Source organism: Rattus norvegicus, chromosome 1 (genome assembly GCF_036323735.1).
Source record: "Rattus norvegicus strain BN/NHsdMcwi chromosome 1, GRCr8, whole genome shotgun sequence".
Lineage (NCBI taxonomy): Eukaryota > Metazoa > Chordata > Mammalia > Rodentia > Muridae > Rattus > Rattus norvegicus.
In genome coordinates, this window is record NC_086019.1 from 248403557 (window position 1) to 248424667 (window position 21111).

Sequence of the window (21111 nt, forward strand, 5' to 3'; positions counted from 1 at the left end):
TAGGCACATGCGTTATAACTGCTAGGTATACTGTTTGTGATTCTGTGGCCCAGAACTGTTGTGGGGCTCTTCTAATCATGCTCCTGTTTTTTCATTTCTTTGACTTAAATACCTTTTATTTTATTCTATTTTTTTATTAACATGAGTATTTCTTATTTACATTTCGAATGTCATTCCCTTTCCTGGTTTCCGGGCAAACATCCCCCAACCCCTCCCCCTCCCCTTCTTTATGGGTGTTCCTCTCCGCCCCTTCCCCCATTGCTACCCTCCCCCCAACAATCACGTTCACTGGGGGTTCAGTCTTAGCAGGACCAAGGGCTTCCCCTTCCACTGGTGATCTTACTAGGATATTCATCGCTACCTATGAGGTCAGAGTCCAGGGTCAGTCCATGTATAGTCTTTAAGTAGTGGCTTAGTCCCTGGAAGCTCTAGTTTCTTGGTATTGTTTAGTCCAAATGCATCAGTTCGACAAGTCAAAGCTTTGTTTATGTTTCTCTGTTTCTCTAATTACAATTGGCAAGGTTTTGAACATGTAATGAGAAATAAACAGATATTTGCTAGTGTTTTGCTTCAATTCTGTTGTATTACATTGACAGCTGATGTTTATACTGTTCCCCTCAGAAGAAACCCCTTTAATAAAGTTGGAAAAAGAAAATTACACACACACACACACACACACACACACACACACACACATATCATAATCAAAAGGATATGTTTATTTCTCCTCTACTCTATACTCTAGGGTCTTTGTTACCATCACCATAAAACTTTAAAAACTATATAAGGTTTAGTATAAAGTAATCTTGTAAATGCATAAATATATCATGTGAAAAATTATACCCAAAATCTATTCAACTCGGTGAATTTCTATACAGTTGGAATAGCCATTGAACTATGTACTTTCTCTTGAATTTTAAAACTTCAATATCAACTATTCAACTGTACAAATTGTACAAACATGCAAATGTACAACTGTAGATTCACTGTAATAAGATGTGTTGGTAAGTAATTTACTAGATTTCCTCATCAAATTATTTATAGGCAAACCACATCGAACAATCAGAATATTCACATGAAAATCTGGCATGCAGTATCATGGATCTCATTGGTGCAGGGACAGAGACAATGAGCTCAACATTGAGATATGCTCTCCTGCTTCTGATGAAGTACCCACATGTTCCAGGTAAGTACACAGGTGGTGAACAAAAGTGGTCCCGTAAGATACTGGAAAGATGATACCAGGATTCAGGATGTTGTTTTAGTTAGAGAAGTCTCAGTTCTTCACTTTTTGTGCTACTGACTATGATGAATAGCATGACTGAGATGAATGGATTCTGGCTGTAGGAAAAGCAATCAACTGCTGCTCAGTGTCTGGGTTCCCTGGGTAGAATATATTGCCTGACGGATACATATCCTTTCTTTTTTATTTTATTTTATTATTTTTACACTTTGGATTTTATTCCCCTCCCAGTAAACTCTACAACTATTCCACATCACAAACTTCATCCCCATACCCCTCATCCCTAATCTCTAGGAGAATGTCTGCCCCCGACAGCCCACCCCATCAGACCTCTAAACTCTCTGGGGCCTCCAGTCTCTTTAGGGTTAAGTACATCTTCCCTGACTGAAGCCAGAGTATTCTTCTGTACATATGTTGAGGGGCTCATATCAGCTGGTGTATGCTGCCTAGTTGGTGATCCAGTGTCTGAGAGATCTTGAGGTTCTAGGTTAAATTGAGACTGTTGTTCCTCCTACAGGATTTCCCTCCCCCTCAGATACCTCCAGATTTCTCTAATTCAAGCAAAGGTGTCAGCAGTGTCTATTTCTCAGTTGGGTGCAAATATCTACATTTGACTCATTCAGCTGCTTGGCCTTTCGTAGGGCAGCCACAATGGTCCAATTTTTTGTCAGAGTTCTATACCTTAGTATTGGTGTCAGGTCTTGGGGCCTTCACTTGAGATGGGTCCCACTTTGGGACTGTCATTGGCCCTTCTTTTCCTCAGGTTTTTCTCCATTTCCATCCTTACAGTTCTTTCAGACAGGAAGACTAATGGTTCGGTTTTTGACTGTGAGATAGCAAACTCATTCCTCACTTGATGCCCTGCCTTTCTGCTGGAGGTGGGCTCTACAAGTTCCCTCTCCCCACTGTAGGGCATTTCATCTAGTGCTCCCAATTTGAGTCCTGAGAGTTTCTCACCTCCCAGGTCTCTGATACATTCTGTAGGGTACACCCAACCTCCAACATCCCGAGGTTGCCTGTTTCCATTCTTTCTGCTGGACCTCAGGGCTTCAATTCCCCACCCAATACCAGATCATGTTACCTTCTCCAGCCATCCCATTCCCTTTCTCTCCCAGTACCCTCCTTCCCTTCCCCCTTGGGGTTGCTTTCTTCAATCTATCAAGTAGTACAGAGGTGTTGTTACTTGGGACTTTTAGTTTGTTGACCTTTATGACTTCTGGGGACTGTATCATGGGTAGTTGGTACTTTTTTGGCTAATATCCACTTATTAGTAAGTACATAACATTCATGTCCTTTTGTAACAAGAAGATACATATTCTTTCATTCTTAAAATTCTTTAAATTTTCTTTAAAAACTCTGTAAGTCAGCTAAAATCTTATTGTCTCATGTCCTTATTTTGATGAATTTAATTTTAGCATAGAAAAAAGAAAACTTACTTCACTGAAGCATAACCTGAAGGTCAAGAACTTATTATGATTGAGATAATGTACCCACTGACAAGAAATCAAAATATTTAGATTATCTAGTGATGTGTTTCTATCCATGCAGAATATTTAGATAATCACACCACACTGTTAGTCCACTTCCTTAACCTTCTGTTGAACAATGGTGTTTTTCATCTCTACCAATGATGTTTTCTTTTACAGTGTACTTTAAATCAGATCAAGTGCTTCAGCATAAATGAAACACACCTTCACTCCTTTGCCTAACATTTCCTACTCCAAAAAGTACAAATATGATCAAAATTAATATTTTTAATGTATGAGAAGATAACAATAAGGCTTCTCAAATTTACTAAAACAAAATATGATGTTTAAGAAAAAAAGAACAAGATTATATTGAAACTTAAATGTTATAAGGATACACATGCATTAATCAAAACATGTTAAGGATGTATATCTACAGACCAGAAAAGACTAGTACTGTTCAACAGTCATAAAATTTTAAGTAGAAAACAGGGTAATACAGAGCATGTTCATCTTGCTGAAAATGCCTTCCTACTCCCACTCATCAGAGGACTTACCTTCCAGATTCACTGAATTCTTAAATAAGGGTATAGGGTTGTCTAAGAGGTCTTTTTCCTGAGACATCAGTTGTTAACAGGGAATGAGCAATGAATAGGTATGAAAGGGGAGACGGGCAACATTTGATTCCTGAATTCTCCTTCTATCTGTGCCTCTTCCCTGATTTGTTCCATGAATGTAAGCTTTAGGCTCAATCCTCTAGACATAGAGTGTTAATACTGTTCCATATTTTACTATCCTAGTAGAAAAGACTTTCCAAGTATTCATCAGAATGGATTAAAAACATCCACCAAAGACACAGGTTCATAGTTTCATGAGTCTTCTCTTTATGTGGACTCATGAATAGAAGTGTGAAACCCTTCAGGGAGATCCCTGAGTCAAATGTAAACTATTCTCTTAGAGACTACATCAGAATTTTCAAGAGAAATGGATTTCTGGTAAGTTTATAAATTAAAATCCAAATGAGACCTCTGTTTCCTTCCCCCATTTTTCAGGTCTTCCTGAATCTGTGAGATTGTTTTTTATTCTATGATCTAAAGCAATGTCACAGGAAGTCATGGATTCCAGGAGTCTGAATAACTCATCAAAGAGAATGAGGGTATCAATGAGGTTCCTGGGTCCCAGGTTTACTACGTCCCAAATTCAGTATTTATATTATTGGTGCTGTAGGTGTGAGTGAAAAAGGAGATGAAAGGAAACATTCTGTAGCCTAAAGCTCCCATTACTCGAGTATAATTCCCAGCATCTTAAAAAAATCTATCTCAATATTAAGTATAATTCTTTATCAAGGAATGCAAATTTACAAATAAAAATGTATCCAATTATCAAAATGTGCTAATGAAAGATAATCACAATTTATTTTCATGACAATGAAAAATCTTTATTATCATGAATAATATTTTGTGATTAAAATTAATCTAACAATGAATATTGGTTTAACAAAGAATTATAATTTAATCTGCTCTTTTTTCTGTTAATTGAAAATTATTTTTTCTCACCTACTATATAATTATGGTTTCTCCTCCTTCTTCTCTTCCCTATTTTTCCTCACCTTCCACAACCTGCAGATCTACTTCCTTTCTGCCTCTAATTAGAATACAAGCAAGCAGCTAAGAGCCAGGACAGTTCACAGCCCTCAGACACAAACTTGCCCTCAGACAACTGGTCCATCAGTACCACTATCCCTTCTAAATCCTTAGCCCACAGGTGAGACTCTACTATCTTCCGCATTTTCTATCCAAGGAGAGATCCAACAGAATGCACAGTGCTGAGGAGCCACAGTGCAGTCTGGGAATGGACCCTTCTAGTCTCCATCTGTGCCAGAGCTGGGTTTTTCCCACAGCATTATGGACAATAAAATTGTACACAGAGAGCTGGTCTGCAAGGAGCACTCTCCCTACTAAACCCACAGCCCACAGGAGATATCACACTTTCTCCCCACTGACTATCTAAGGAAACATACTCTGGGAGCACATGGGCACAGGAGACGTAGCACAGACTAGGACAGTACCCTTTCAGTCTCCATCTAAGCCCAGAGCAGGGGTTGCCCCATAGCTCTCTGACCCAAAACATGCCCACAGAGAGCTGGTCTTCCAGGAACTCTCTCACTCCGAAGATCACAGACTCAAAGGTTCTCAGGTCCACCGGACAGAGAAGCTCCAGTCAGGGACCGCAAGACCTACTAACATAAGAGATAACCAGATAACGAGAGGCAAGCACAGGAATCTTAGGAACAGAAATTTCTAAAGCCCAAAACATATATTACAGTGCACAGGATAATAGTAGGAGACTTCAACATACCACTTTCATCAATTGAAGCGATCATGGAAACAGAAAATAAATGTAGACACAGTGAAAATAACAGAAACTTGGAACCAAATGGATCTATAGAACATTTCATCCTAAAACAAAAGAATATACCTTCTCAATACCTCATGATACCTTCTCTGAAATTGACTATATATTTGATCACAAAACAGGCCTTAATAGATACAAGGATATTGACATAATCCCATGCATTCTATCAGATCACCATGGACTGAGGCTGGTCTTTAATAACAACAAAAACATGAGAAAGTCCACATACACGTGGAAGCTGAATATTGCTCTTCTCAATGACAACATGGTCAAGGAAGAAATAAAGAAATTAAAGTCTTTTTAGAATGTAATGAAAATGAAGACACAACATACCTAAACTTATGGGACACAGTGAAAGCTGTGCTAAGAGGAAAACCCATAGCTCTGAGTGCCTGCAAAAAGAAACAGGAGAGAGCATACATCAGCAGCTGGACAACATACCTAAAAGCTCTAGAATAAAAAGAAGCAAATACATCCAAGACGAATAGAAGGCAAGAATTAATCAAAACCATACAAGAAAGAGAACTCCAGACCAATATCCCTCATATATAGATACAAAATACTCAATAAAATTTTCACAAACTGAATCCAAGAATACATCAAACTGATCATTCATCATGATCATGTAGGATTCATCCCAGGGATGCAATGATGATATAGTATATGGAAATCGATCAACATAATCCACTAGAAAAGAAACTTAAAGGAAAGCTGACATGATATCCACAGATGCTGAGAAAGCTTTTGAAAATATTCAATACACAGAAAAGCACACTTGGTATGCACTCAGTGATAAGTGGATATTAGCCAAAAGGCCCAAATTACCCATGATGCAATCTACAGACCACAGAAAGTTCAAGAAGAAGGATGACCAAAGTGCAGATGCTCCCACTCCTTTTTAAAAGGGGAAAAATATTCATAGGAGAGGATATGGAATTAAAGTTTAGAGCAGTGACTCAAGGAATGGCCAATCAGAGTCTGACACACATGTGGCCCTTATATATACAGCCACTGAAACTAGATAAGATTGATGAAACTAAAAAAATGCATACAGAAAGGGACTGAATATAGTTCTCTCCTGAGAGACATATCCAGAGCACGTCCAATACAGAGGTCAATGCTAACAGCAGACCACAGAACTGAGAATAGGACTCCCTTGTGGGGGGGGGGGATTAGAGGAAGTATTAAAACAGTTGACGGAGTTTGCAACCCCTAAAAACAACAATGCCAACCAGCCAGAGGTTACATGAACTAAACCACTACCAAAAGTCTATACATGGACTGACCCAGGGCTCCAACTGTATATGTAGCAGAGAATAGCCTTGTTGGTGCACCAGTGGAAGGGAAAGCCCTTGTGCAGGGGAATACACGTATGGGGGAGGGGGAGGGGAGGGAATAGGGGCTTATGGACAGTAAACCCAGAAGGGGACTAACATTTGAAATGTAAGTAAAGAAATATATAATAAAAAATTCAAAAAAAGAAAATTAAGTAAAGAAATATATAATAAAAAATTAAAAAAAGAAACATAGTAGCTTATTTGAATTTCTGGGTTTGGATTATATAGTGATACTTCTATTTTTTTATTTTCTTTCCATTTTTGATGTATTTATTCTTTGACCATCTCACACATACATATAATGAATTCCCATTGTTTTCTCCTCCATTATCCTTTGTCACATCACCACTCACCCCACTGAAAACCCTTCTACCCAGAATGCTCCCCAAAAACCCACTACTTTAATGTCTTCTTTGTCTATTCAACCCACACATTTCCTTCTCTTTTTTTAAATATTTTTTGATATTTCTTTATGTACATTTCAAATGTTATTCCCTTTCCTGGTTTCCAGGCCATGAGCCACCTATCCCCTTCCCTCCCCTTCTTCTATCAGTGTGCTCCCTTCCATATCCAGCTCCCCCTTTTCCTCCCTCTAGACATTCCCTTACACTGGTGGTCCAACATTGGCAAGACCAAGGGATTCTCTTTCCACTGGTGGCCAAAAAGGCCAAGCTATGCTACATATGCAACTGGAGCCATAAGTCAGTCCATGTAGTCTTTGGGAGTGGTTTAGTCCTTGGAAAGTATGGTTGATTTGCATTGTTGTTCTTTATTATTATTATTATTAACTTGAGTATTTCTTATTTACATTTAGAATGTTATTCCCTTTCCCGGTTTCCGGGTCAACATTCTCCAACCCCTCCCCCTCCCCTTCTTTATGGGTATTCCCCTCCCCATCCTCCCCAAATTGCTGCCCTCCCCCCAACAATAAGGTTCACTGGGGGGTTCGGTCTTAGCAGGACCCAGGGCTTCCCCTTCCACTGGTGATCTTACTAGGATATTCATTGCTACCTATGAGGTCAGAGTCCAGTGTCAGTCCATGTATAGTCTTTAGGTAGTGGCTTAGTCCCTGGAAGCTCTGGTTGCTTGGCATTGTTGTTCATATGGGGTCCCAAGCCCCTTCAAGCTCTTCCAGTTCTTTCTCTGATTCCTTCAACGGGGGTCCTGTTCTCAGTTCAGTGCTTTGCTGCTGGCTTTCGCCTCTGTATTTGCTGTATTCTGGCTGGGTCTCTCAGGAGAGATCTACATCTGGCTCCTGTCTGCCTGCACTTCTTTGCTTCATCCATCTTGTCAAATTGGGTGGCTATATATGTATGGGCCACATGTGGTGCAGGCTCTGAATGGGTGTTCCTTCTGTCTCTGTTTTAATCTTTGCCTCTCTATTCCCTGCAAAGGGTATTCTTGTTCCCCTTTTAAAGAAGGAGTGAAGCATTCACATTTTGATCATCCGTCTTGAGTTTCATTTGTTCTAGGCATCTAGGGTAATTCAAGCATTTGGGCTAATAGCCACTAATCAATGAGTGCATACCATGTGTGTTTTTCTATGATTGGGTTACCTCACTCAGGATGATATTTTCCAGTTCCAACCATTTGCCTATGAATTTCATTAAGGCATTGTTTTTGATAGCTGAGTAATATTCCATTGTGTAGATGTACCACATTTTCTGTATCCATTCCTCTGTTGAAGGGCATCTGGGTTCTTTCCAGCTTCTGGCTATTATAAATAAGACTGCTATGAGCATAGTGGAGCATGTGTCTTTGTTATTTGTTGGGGCATCTTTTGGGTATATGCCCAAGAGAGGTATAGCTGGATCCTCAGGCAGATCAATGTCCAATTTTCTGAGGAACCTCCAGACTGATTTCCAGAATGGTTGTACCAGTCTGCAATCCCACCAACAATGGAGGAGTGTTCCTCTTTCTCCACATCCTCGCCAGGATTTGTTGTCACCTGAGTTTTTGATCTTAGCCATTCTCACTGGTGTGAGGTGAAATCTCAGGGTTGTATTGATTTGCATTTCCCTTATGACTAAAGATGTTGAACATTTCTTTAGGTGTTTCTCAGCCATTCACCATTCCTCAGTTGTGAATTCTTTGTTCAGCTCTGAACCCCATTTTTTAATAAGGTTATTTGTCTCCCTGCAGTCTAACTTCTTGAGTTCTTTGTATATTTTGGATATATCTTGGCCTCTATCTGTTGTAGGATTGCTAAGGATCTTTTCCCAATCTGTTGGTTGCCATTTTGTCCTAACCACAGCGTCCTTTGCCTTACAGAAGCTTTGCAGTTTTATGAGATCCCATTTGTCGATTCTTGATCTTAGAGCATAAGCCATTGGTGTTTTGTTCAGGAATTTTTTTTCCAGTGCCCATGTGTTCGAGATGCTGCCCTAGTTTTTCTTCTATTAGTTTGAGTGTATCTAGTTTGATGTGGAGGTCCTTGATCCACTTGGACTTAAGCTTTGTACAGGGTGATAAACATGGATCAATCTGCATTCTTCTACCTGTTGACCTCCAGTTGAACCAGCACCATGTGCTGAAAATGCTATCTTTTTTCCATTGGATGGTTTTGGCTCCTTTGTCAAAAATCAAGTGCCCATAGGTGTATGGGTTCATTTCTGGATCTTTAATTCTATTCCATTGGTCTATCTGTCTGTCTCTGTACCAACACCATGCAGTTTTTATCACTATCGCTCTGTAGTACTGCTTGAGTTCAGGAAAAGTGATTCCCCCTGAAGTCCTTTTATTGTTGAGGATAGTATGCTCCACTATATTGAATAAGTAGGGTGAGAGTGGTCAGCCTTGTCTAGTCCCTGATTTTAGTGGGATTGCTTCAAGTTTCTCTCCATTTAGTTTAACGTTAGCAACTGGTTTGCTGTATATGGCTTTTACTATGTTTAGGTAAGGGCCTTGATTTCCTGTTCTTTCCAGGACTTTTATCATGAAGAGGTGTTGAATTTTGTAAAATGCTTTTTCAGCATCTAATGAAATGATCATGTGGTTTTGTTCTTTCAGTTTGTTTATATAATGGATCACGTTGATGGTTTTCCATATATTAAACCATCCCTGCATGCCTGGGATGAAGCCTACTTGATCATGGTGGATGATTGTTTTGATGTGCTCTTGCATTCGGTTTGGCAGAATTTTATTGAGTATTTTTGCGTCAATATTCATAAGGGAAATTGGTCTGAAGTTCTCTTTCTTTGTTGGGTCTTTGTGTGGTTTAGGTATAAGAGTAATTGTGGCTTCATAGAAGGAATTCGGGAGTGATCCATCTGTTTCAATTTTGTGGAATAGTTTGGATAGTATTAGTATGAGGTCTTCTATGAAGGTCTGATAGAATTCTGCACTAAACCTGTCTGGATCTGGGCTCTTTTTGGTTGGGAGACCTTTAATGACTGATTATATTTCCTTAGGAGTTTTGGAGTTGTTTAACTGGTTTATCTGTTCCTGATTTAACTTCGGTACCTGGTATCTTTCTAGCAAATTGTCCATTTCCTGCAGATTTTCAAGTTTTGTTGAATATAGGCTTTTATAGTAAGATCTGATGATTTTTTTGAATTTCCTCTGAATTTGTAGTTATGTCTCCCTTTTCATTTCTGATTTTGTTAATTTGGACACACCCTCTGTTTCCTCTCGTTAGTCTGGCTAAGGGTTTTTCTATCTTGTTGATTTTCTCAAAGAACCAACTTTTGGTTCTATTGATTCTTTCTATGGTCCTTTTTGTTTCTGCTTGGTTGATTTCGGCTCTGTGTTTGATTATTTCCTGCCTTCTACTACTCCTGGGTGTATTTGCTTCCTTTTGTTCTAGAGCTTTTAGGTGTGCTGTCAAACTGGTGACATATGCTCTTTCCTGTTTCTTTCTGCATGCACTCAGAGCTATGAGTTTTCCTCTTAGCACAGCTTTCATTGTGTCCCATAAGTTTGGGTATGTTGTACCTTCATTTTCATTAAATTCTTATGGGGCTGCAGGCCCCTTCAGTTTTTTCAATCCTTTCTCTAATTCCTCCAACGGGAGTCCTGTTTTCAGTTCGGTAGTATGCTGCTAGCATTTGACATGCCCTGGATGTGTCTCCCAGGAGAAATCTATATCTGGTTCCTGTCATCATGCACTTCTTAGCGTCATCAATCTCATCTAGTTTTGGTGGCTGTATATATACGGGCCACATGTGGGGCAGGCTCTGAATGTCCATTCCTTCAGTCTCTGCTCTAAACTGTGATTCTGTACCCCCTACTATGAATATTTTTGTTCCCCTTTTTAAGAAGGAGTGAACTATCTTCATTTTGGTCATCCCTCTTCTTGAGCTTCATGTGGTCCCTGGACTGCATCTTTTGTAATTCGAGCTTTTTGGCGAATATCCACTTATTAACAAGTGCATACCATTTGTTTTTTCTGTGATTGAGTAACCTCAATCATGATGATATTTTCTATTTTGTTCTATTTGCCTATGAATTTCATGAAGTCATTTTTTTACAGCTGAGTAGTAGGTCATTGTGTAGATGTACCACATTTTTTGAAACCAGTCCTCCATTGAAGGGCATCTGGGTTCTTTCCAGCTTCTGGCTATTATAAATAAGGGTGCTATGAACAGAGCGGAGCATACATCTTTGTTGTATGCTGGATCATCTTTTGGGTATATGCCCAAGAGAAGTATAGGTGGGTCCTCAGGTAATGCAATGTCCAATTTTCTGAGGGCCTTCCAGTCTGATATCCAAAGTGTTCGTCCCTGTTTGTAATGCCACCAACAATGGAGGAGTGTTCCTCATTCTCCACATCCTCGCCAGCATCTGCTGTCACCTGAGTTTTTATCATAGCCATTCTGACTGGTATGAGGTGGAATCTTAGGTTGTTTTGATTTTCATTTCCCTGATGATTAAGGATGTTGTGCATTTCTTTAGGTACTTCTCAGGCATTCGCTATTCCTCAGGAGAGAATGTTTTGTTTAGCTCTGTGCCCCATTTTTACTGGGGTTATTTGGCTGTCAGGATTCTAACTTCTTGAATTCTTTGTATATTTTAGATATTAGCCCTCTACTGAATATAGGATTGGTAAAGGTCATTTCCCAATTTGTTGTTTGCTGTTTTGTCCTTATGACAGTGTGTTTTTCCATACAGAAGCTTTGCAGTATTATGAGGTCGCATTGTCAATTCTTCACCGTAGAGCATGGTAGTTTTTTTTTTCCAGGAATTTTTCCCCAGTGCCCATGTATTCAAAACTCTTCCTCACTTTTTCTTCTATAAATTTCAGTGTATCTTGTTTGACATGGAGTTACTTGATCCACTTGAACTTAAATTTTGTAAGGGCCATAAGAATGGATCGATTTGCATTCTTCTACATGCTGACCTTCAGTTCAGCCAGCACCATTTGCTGAAAAAAATCTTTTCTTCAATTCTATTCCACAGATCTGCCTGCCTTTTCTATACTAATACCATACAGGTTTTATCACTATTGCTCTGTAATACTGCTTGCAGTCAGAGGTGGTGATTCCCCCAGAAGTTCTTTTATTCTTGAGCATAGTTTTCACTATCCTGGGTTTTTGTTATTCCAAATGAATTTGCAAATTGCTATTTCTTTTTTTTTTCCTTTTTTTTCCGGAGCTGGGGACCGAACCCAGGGCCTTGCGCTTTCTAGGCAAGTGCTCTACCACTGAGCTAAATCCCCAGCCCCTGCAAATTGCTATTTCTATCTCTGTGAAGAATTGGGTTTGAATTTTGATGTGGATTGCATTGACTCTTTTGGTAAAATGGCTATTTTTACTCTATTAATTCTGCAAATCCATGAGAATGGGAGACCTTTCCATCTTCTGAGATATTCAAGTTCTTTCTTCACAGACTTGAAGTTCTTGTCATACAAATCTTTCACTTACTTGCTTAAAGCCACACCGAGGTATTTTATATTATTTATGACTCTTGTGAACGATGTCATTTCTTAATTTCTTTCTCAGCCTGTTTATCCTTTGAGTAGAAGAAGGCTACTGATTTTTTTGAGTTAAATTTATACCCAACCACTTTGCTGAAGTTGTTTTTCAGGCTTAGTAGTTCTCTGTTGGAACTTTTGAGTTCTCTTAAGTTTACTATCATATCACCTGCAAATAGTTATATTTTTACTTCTTCCTTTCCAATATGTATCCCTTTGACCTCCTTTCATTGTCTGATTGCTCTGGCTAGGACTTCAAATATTGAATAAGTAGGGAGAGAGTGTGCAGTCTTGTCTAGTTCCTGGTTTTAATGGGATTGCTTCATGTTTCTCTCCATTTTGTCTGATGTTATTTACTGGTTTGCTTTATATTGGTTTTACTATATTTAGGTATGGGCCTTGAATATCTGATCTTTACAGGACTTGCATCATGAAGGGGTGTTGAATTTTGTCAAATGCTTTCTTAGCATCTAATGAAAAGATCATGTGGTTTTTATCTTTGAGTTTCCTTATAGAGTGGATTAAGTTGGTGCATTTCTGTACATCGTATCATCCCTACATCCCTAGGATGAAGCCTACTTGATCCTGATGGATGATCATTTTGATGTGTTCTTGGATTCGGTTTGAAGAATTTTCTTGAGTATTCTTGTCTCAACATTCATAACAGAAATTGGTCTGTAGTTCTTTTTCTTTGTTGGGTGTTTTTGTGGTTTAGGTATAAACATAATTGTGGCTTCATAGAAGGAATTTGGTAGTGCTCTGTTTTTCTATTTTAGGGAGTAGTTTGGATAGTATTGGTATGAATGGAGGAATGTTCCTATTTCTCTACCAGCCTCTGTTCTGAGATTTTTTTAATGGACAATTTTTATTTGCATTTGAAATGTTATCCCCTTCCCCAGTTTCCTGGCCAGAAACCCCCTATTCCACCCTTTTCCCCCTTCTTCTATGAAGATGTTCTCCCACCCATCAACCAACCCCTTCCCATCTCCCCATTCTGATATTCCACTACACTGGAGGGTTGAGCCTTGGCAGGACCAAGGGCTTTGCCTCCCATTGGTGCCCAACAAGGCCATCCTCTGCTAATTATGCAGCTGGAGTCATGTGTCTGTCCATGTGTACTCTTTGGATGGTTGTTTAATCCCTGGGAGCTCTGGTTGGTTGGCATTGTTGTTCTTATGGGGCTGCAAACCTCTTCAGCTCCTTCAATCCTTTCTCCAACTCCTCCAACTGGGACCCCTTTCTCAGTTCAATAGTTGTCTGTAAGCATCCTCCTCTGCATTTGTTAAGTTATGGCAGAGCCTCTCAGAAGACAGCTATATCAGATTACTGCCAGCATGCACTTCTTGAAATCAGCGATATTGTCTGGGTTTTGTGGCTGTATGTATATGGGCTGGATTCCTGTTGGGCACTTTCTAAATGGTCTTTCCTTCAGTCTTTGCTCCAAACTTTGTCTCCATATTTACTCCTGTGAATATTTTTGTTCCCCATTTTAGGAATGACTGAAGCATCTGCATTTTTGAATGTTTTGGGTTAGGAGCTTTTTACCCTTTGTATTTTCCTTGACTGTGTGTTGATATCTTCTATGGTATCTTCTATACCTGAGATTATCTCCTCTATCTCTTGTATCCTGCTGGTGATGCTTGCATCTGTAACTCCCACCCTTTCCTATGTTTTCCATCTCCAGGGCTGTCTCCCTTTGTGTTGCCTTTAATGTTTCTATTTACATTTTCAGATCCTGGATGGTTGTGTTCAATTCTGTCACTTGTTTGATTGGCTTTTCCTCTATTTCTTTAAGGGTTTTTTTTGTGCTCTCTCTTCATGGGTTTCTACTTGTTTATCTGTGTATCTTTTAATGGAGTTATTTATGTCCTTCAAGGCCTCTATCATCTCTATGCGATGAGAATTTAGATCTGAATCTTGCTTAATAGACGTATTGTGGTATCCAGGGCTTTCTGTAATGGGAGAAATGGGTTTTCATGCTGTGAGCAATATTGGTTTCTGTTGCTTATGTTCTTAAGCTTGCCTCTTGCCATCTACTTATCTATGGTGTTAACTGGCATATCTGCCCCTGGCCTGTTCTTCCAGTGAGCCTCTGAGCTTGTGATTCTGTGAGACTGAATGAGTCAGAATCCCTGGGGGTTTGAGCTTACTGGGGTGTGGTCCACATGGATTGGGATCCAGAGCAGAGGCTATACTCCAGGTACAGGTGTAAACCTCAAGGAATGCAGGTCTCTCACTGGGCAGGGTATCTGCAATGCAGGGTCCACGGATCTGGTTCCACCAGGTATTGGGCTGGGGTTTGGGAGTCTCATCTGTGATTGTGGATGTGTCAGAATACCTGGTGATTGAAGTTGCAGGTTGTGTGCGGGTTGAGTTTGTTTGGATCCAGAGCAGAGCCTCTGATACTAGCACAGGGGCAAAAGGGAAATAGCACAGGTCTGGAATGAATTTTGGGTTTAAAACCTAACACTAATAACTTTAACCAAGGACTAAAATATGTTGACTAATTATACTGCTTTATTTGATATTTTAATTACTTATATTTTCTTTGTTCTCATGACTCCAAAATAATGAGTATATGCTGTTTTGTCTAAATATTTCTTTTGGCATACTTATATTGAACTCTGTATGTCCTGAAATTATGACAAACCTGTCACTTTCCCCACATTTTCCTGCTTTTTACTATGACCAACCAGCTAAAGTCCAGGAAGAGATTGACCATGTGATTGGCAGATATCGCAGCCCCTGCATGCAGGATAGAAGTCACATGCCCTACACAGATGCCATGATTCATGAGGTACAGAGATTCATCAACTTTGTCCCGACCAACCTGCTCCATGCAGTGACCTGTGACATTAAATTCAGGAACTACCTCATCCCAAAGGTAAGCTCCTTTCTTTGTTGAGCCTCCGAGTTCTTGATGCTTCTAGGTTCATAGTATGGTACCAGTCCTCTGATATATCTGTGCCTGCCTTCATGATCCAAAGGGCAGCTCTACTGCAGCCACAGATATATTTTGTATTGACACCGCCACATTCGCTTAGCCTTCCACATACTGTTTTGCAAAGATTAGGTATTTCTCTGTGAATATTTCACTATTTTGTCAATTTTCCAAAAGTCTTTTCTGAAATTTTTATGACTGTGAGAAATAAATCTCCAAGTTTGAAAACAAAATGAAATGCTGAATTCTTTAATTTATCAATGCCATTCATTTATGTATTGGGGATGTTAATTTTCTCTATGCCATGTTTCTTTTTCATAGAGTAGCCCATTCATATCTACTTAGAGTTTTTATGAATGGTAAATATCCTTCTGTTATCATTTCTCTAAGTGCCTCTGACATTCTTTCTATCTGCTTAATTATTTATTCACTCTGTTGAATTTAAATTTATCCCAATGTAAATGTTTACTTATATTTATATGCATGTAAATGTATGTGGAATTTAAAGTGTTATGTGAGCTAATTCTTTTGTATGTACTTTTTGTATCCTGTGTTATTAGTTTCTCTTCGTTGTGACAAATTGATGTGCAGACCTGGTTCACTTAGCCATGACTTGTATCATTTCTCATTAGGCTGAAGAATCATAATTTTAACATCTCCATATCAAATTTGATGTTTTATAAATACACAGTCATGTTGATCAGATGAACATTTTTTAAGTCTGTTCTGTTTAAAGGTATAAAGGACACTTTATTTTAGAACAAATTATGTACGAGTATGACCAAGAATACTTATCTATACTTTGGGATGATATTTCTATCCAAAGTCTCTACATTATTTCCAAAATTTTTCTCAGCAACATTTTAATGATTCTATGCCTTGTTTACTTTTCTTTTAAACAATTGACTGTATATGTTAGAAACATGGATGTACATTGGATATTTTCTGCTTTACATTGCCTATGGCTTCTATCATAAGAAATCTCTGTTCTTATTTTTGCTTCCTCAAACTTGTTAGAATTTTGATACTAAAACTGAGATGGCTGCTTAAAACTAAGTTGAAAAATGTTCCCTGATGTGGTTCTATTTTTATATATTTAATTTTTGTAGTTACTTAATATTACTTTCAAGACACTGAAAAAATTCTGGTTGAGGATATGGTATTACAGATGAAAAATGCCAAAGTTTTATAATGATAACTTCATTCAGAAAGAGTTCAATGCTATCTCTTGGGCAATTTCATATTTTTAGGGAGTTGAGCCAAAATGATACAACTAGAGTTCCCACTACTCACATCATGTGGTGCTGATGGAACTAACTTTGCCAGGTGGTAATGGGCCTTGCTGTGTAATGCCAGGCTTGGTATAAGTGTTAGGATACCAGTTTGCTCTCTTTAGCCAAATGATATTTTTGAGATATTGTTTTCACTTATTATAGTTGAGATCTATTGCTAATTTTCAAAACTTGTTTATGTTGTATGACCTTAGACCCATCCAAATGGTAAATAGAATGAAAAACAAGATAGGAATGACTTGTGTCATGATAGATTTCTTGAATTTAATGCCTAGCTTGAGGCTAGTGCTGCATCAGTTAAATTTCCCACCCTTTATACTGCTGTTGGCTCATGATATGATTGGTCTCTGTACTCCAGTGGAGTAGAATATTCCATTATTTTCTTTTTCAAATTTACCTGGTTTAGAAATAAGCATCGCTTCACAGCTGAAAAATGAGGTAAGTGATTTCTTTGATAAAACTCAAGCCACTGCTCTTAGTAGAACTAATAGAATAAAGAAGAACCATTCATCTTTGCCATAATAAGCATAGTAGATTTCAGGCTTTCTTTTTTTTTTGTCTTTGACTTCTTTATTATGAAATAATACACCAAGTGTCTTTATCTCTACTTATAACACTGATCAACCTCTACCCACTCTGCCCTTCCTCCGCTCTTCTGAGAAGCCTTTGTAACCAACATTCCATTCTAAACTTCAGTTAAATAAATTATTACCGGCATACAAATGAGATTGTGCATACAAATTAGATTGTGCAGTGTTTGTCTTTCTATGTCTTGATTTTTATGACTAACAAAAATTCCATTCATCATTCATTCATATTATTGGAAATGAGAACATTTTTCTTCTTTTTTTTTTTTTTTAAGATTTACTGTATTTTTTTTTTATTAACTTGAGTATTTCTTATATACATTTCAAGTGTTATTCCCTTTCCCGGTTTCCGGGCAAACATCCCCCTCCCCCCTCCCTTTCCTTATGGGTGTTCCCCTCCCAACCCTCCCCCCATTGCCGCCCTCCCCCCATAGTCTAGTTCACTGGGGGTTCAGTCTTAGCAGGACCCAGGGCTTCCCCTTCCACTGGTGCTCTTACTAGGATATTCATTGCTACCTATGGGGTCAGAGTCCAGGGTCAGTCCATGTATAGTCTTTAGGTAGTGGCTTAGTCCCTGGAAGCTCTGGTTGCTTGGCATTGTTGTACTTTTGGGGTCTCGAGCCCCTTCAAGCTCTTTCAGTTCTTTCTCTGATTCCTTCAATAGGGGACCTATTCTCAGTTCAGTGGTTTGCTGCTGGCATTCGCCTCTGTATTTGCTGTATTCTGGCTGTGTCTCTCAGGAGCGATCTACATCCGGCTCCTGTCGGTCTGCACTTCTTTGCTTCATCCATCTTGTCTAATTGGGTGGCTGTATATGTATGGGCCACATGTGGGGCAGGCTCTGAATGGGTGTTCCTTCAGTCTCTGTTTAGCTTTCTTGACCATTAGGATTATGCTTCTTCTTCAGAAGCTCTGTCATGAGTAGCAGAGAAGCAATCACAGGCAGTGTGTAAACAAATGACTATGAATATAATATGTTCCATGCTTACTGAGACTTGGACTTAATTTTCACACAACTTAACAATGTATTCTTTTGGGATTTTAAATATTAAATATATTTATTTAAGCTGAATTCAAATTCATGTGACAGGCTTGTGAGACCTGTGAACAGAACATTCTTAGAACATTTGCAATGATATGAGGTTACTTTGTGCTTTAGTTAAAGAGAACTTTTCAGTACAAGTTCCCAAAATTTCTGTGAATCTTCAGAAGTTTTAGGATTTAGCTTCCATCAGGTTATGGCTATTAAGACTTACACTGTGTCTTATTTTGTTTTATTTTATTTTCTTCTTCTCCAACTCCTTCTATTTCTTCCCTTACTTTTCCCACATATCCCTCATCCTGCTTTACAATCACACACACACACACACACACACACACACACACACACACACAAACACACACATATATATGTATATCTGAGAATTTGCATCTGCACATTAATATAGATCTATAAATTATATATATATATATATATATATATATATATATATATATATATATGATAGCACACCTCTACTCTGGCACATATCCCCGCATTTACATTTATATGATATAAATATATAGACAGATGGATGAATAAATAGAGTACATGAAGGGGAAATGTAGTATTTGTCTTTCTATACACTTCCTAATGTGCTTAATGAATTTGGAACTCTCAACATATTATTCCTTTTGGAGTCTGATTCACGTGATGTGTATGGAGTCAGATGTGATGAGCTAGAACAGTGAGTGCTACGAGAAGCAAGAGTCCAATCTACAGGAAAGGGAGAAGAAACTCAGAAATTTTCATTCAAGAACTCATGTGAAATGTCACTGGAAGGCACTTTGGCCACATCAGTATGAATGGCCTCAGATAAATTTCCACCCCCTCCTCCAATACTTTGTGCATTAAAATGTCACTGCCATTCTTTGTATTCAACTCCTTCTATATAGCAAAAGGTGTGAATTATGTTATTTTCCTGGTAACTTTAGCCCTATGATTTCTTTGTAACTTGATGCTTCTATGTATTGTTCTAGGGAACAAAGGTGTTAACATCACTGACATCAGTGCTGCATGGCAGCAAGGAGTTCCCCAACCCAGAGATGTTTGACCCTGGCCACTTTCTAGATGAGAATGGAAACTTTAAGAAAAGTGACTACTTTTTGCCTTTCTCAGCAGGTAATAGAAACTCATTTTTATGGTTTCAGTGACATGAAGATCTGTGGAGACTTACACAGTGGCTCCCAATTCCTGAGACACTTGCAATTTATGCACAATTGAAAGCATACTTATCCATGTCTCAGTGTCATCCTAGAAGGCAAACTTCATTTACAATGTACTATCTCACCACAGAATTGAGGGAATCATAATTTAAATTCATATTTCTTGTGTCACTCACCTCCATGCTCAGTTAGCCAATATCAAGTATCAAAAATATAGAAAACCACAAGGGAGCCTCAAGTACACTCAGTATTCACATGAATGACTACTACTTTTTAAACGTCTGCTGGAGAGGATAATGAAAAAGTCTCCCAGATCTCTGGGTTTTTGAGAAGATAGCAAATTTCTTGCTCAAACCTTAAATTTTACAACTGCAAAACATATCACCATCTTAATAATTGACTTCTTAGTTGTTTCAGAATATGGGTAATGGAGAATTATAAGAAGAAACTGCATATCAATGAGGAAGCATTAGATCAGAACCTTTCTATGTGAGTCGAATAACAGAAACTTCAAGATTATTATGAGATGATGGAGACTTTGTATTTATGCCATGATTTCCCACAGTGATCACTGGGAACCTTGTTTTCCTCCATTCAAGCTGAGAGTTATGGATTTTGAGTCTAAACTTATTTTGTAGGGTCTGACTTCTGATATGCAGTTTCTTACCTTGGGTTTGATTTTTGATAGTAAACATAGAATACTTCTTCTTAAATATCCCAGACAGTTTGATTATAAATGTGAACTGTTACACTTTGCGAAAAAGTATTTGTAATTCTCTAGATTATGTTAGTTGAAAACAAATTTGTTCTACCTTTGACTGTTTATCTAGTCCTTTCCCCTAGCCACCCAGCTAACTACCAATACAATGACTCACCATTCATTCATAATCTTATGGGTCAGTTACAAGAATCGTGTATTGCACATTTAGGGATATTTAGTAATCTACTTCGACTTTTTTTCTAGGAAAACGAGCTTGTGTTGGAGAGGGCCTGGCCCGCATGGAGTTGTTTCTATTCTTGACAACCATTTTACAGAACTTTAAACTGAAATCTCTGGTTCACCCAAAGGACATTGATACGAGGCCAGTTCTGAATGGTTTTGCCTCTCTGCCACCCACTTACCAGTTCTGCTTCATTCCTTCCTGAATAGATCAGGCATTTTGGCTTCTACTGTGTTGCCTTCTGCAATCCCCTTCAGGTCTTTATCCAGTCCCTTCCCTCAATCATCCATCCTGACTCTTGTCTTAAGATCCAGAAAGCACATGCAGTTTCTGGAGTTATAGCACAAATCCACTTGTATTATCTCTTTCATATAACAATTTATGATCCCTTGTGTCATTGTGTATCCATTCCTGAGTTAAAATAAAGCTTCACTATAAAATAATAATTATCATAATTCCGAGTTATTTTTTATTTTGCATATTTTCAATAATATTTATACTTGATTTGTGTACCTGTTCTAAGACTTGCTTAAAATTTATGTAATAAATTGGCAACTTAAAACATCCTTCAGGTCTACATCAAAAGAAGCATAGAGAATGCAAGAGAAACTGTTAGGGAATATATATTGTTTTCTAAACTGCTTTCACCTGTATACAATCTCTAACACACACACACACACACACGCACGCACGCACGCACGCACGCACGCACACACACACACACACACACACACACACACGTGTGTATATATTGACACAGAGACAGTCAGATA

At 38.5% G+C, this 21111-nt stretch overlaps 1 protein-coding gene across 1 annotated transcript in view; it reads left to right on the forward strand.

Moving 5' to 3' along the window:
- Positions 1–20784, forward strand: part of Cyp2c7l1 (cytochrome P450, family 2, subfamily c, polypeptide 7 like 1) — a gene marked incomplete at its 5' end in the record, with an annotated part of 54650 nt that extends 33866 nt beyond the window's left edge. The window contains 4 exons of the mRNA XM_039101417.2: positions 1045–1186; positions 15069–15256; positions 19212–19353; positions 20362–20784. Of these exons, the coding sequence (XP_038957345.2) occupies positions 1045–1186; positions 15069–15256; positions 19212–19353; positions 20362–20543 (654 nt within the window). The remainder of the gene's footprint in view (positions 1–1044; positions 1187–15068; positions 15257–19211; positions 19354–20361) is intronic.
- Between the last annotated feature and the right edge of the window lie 327 nt (positions 20785–21111).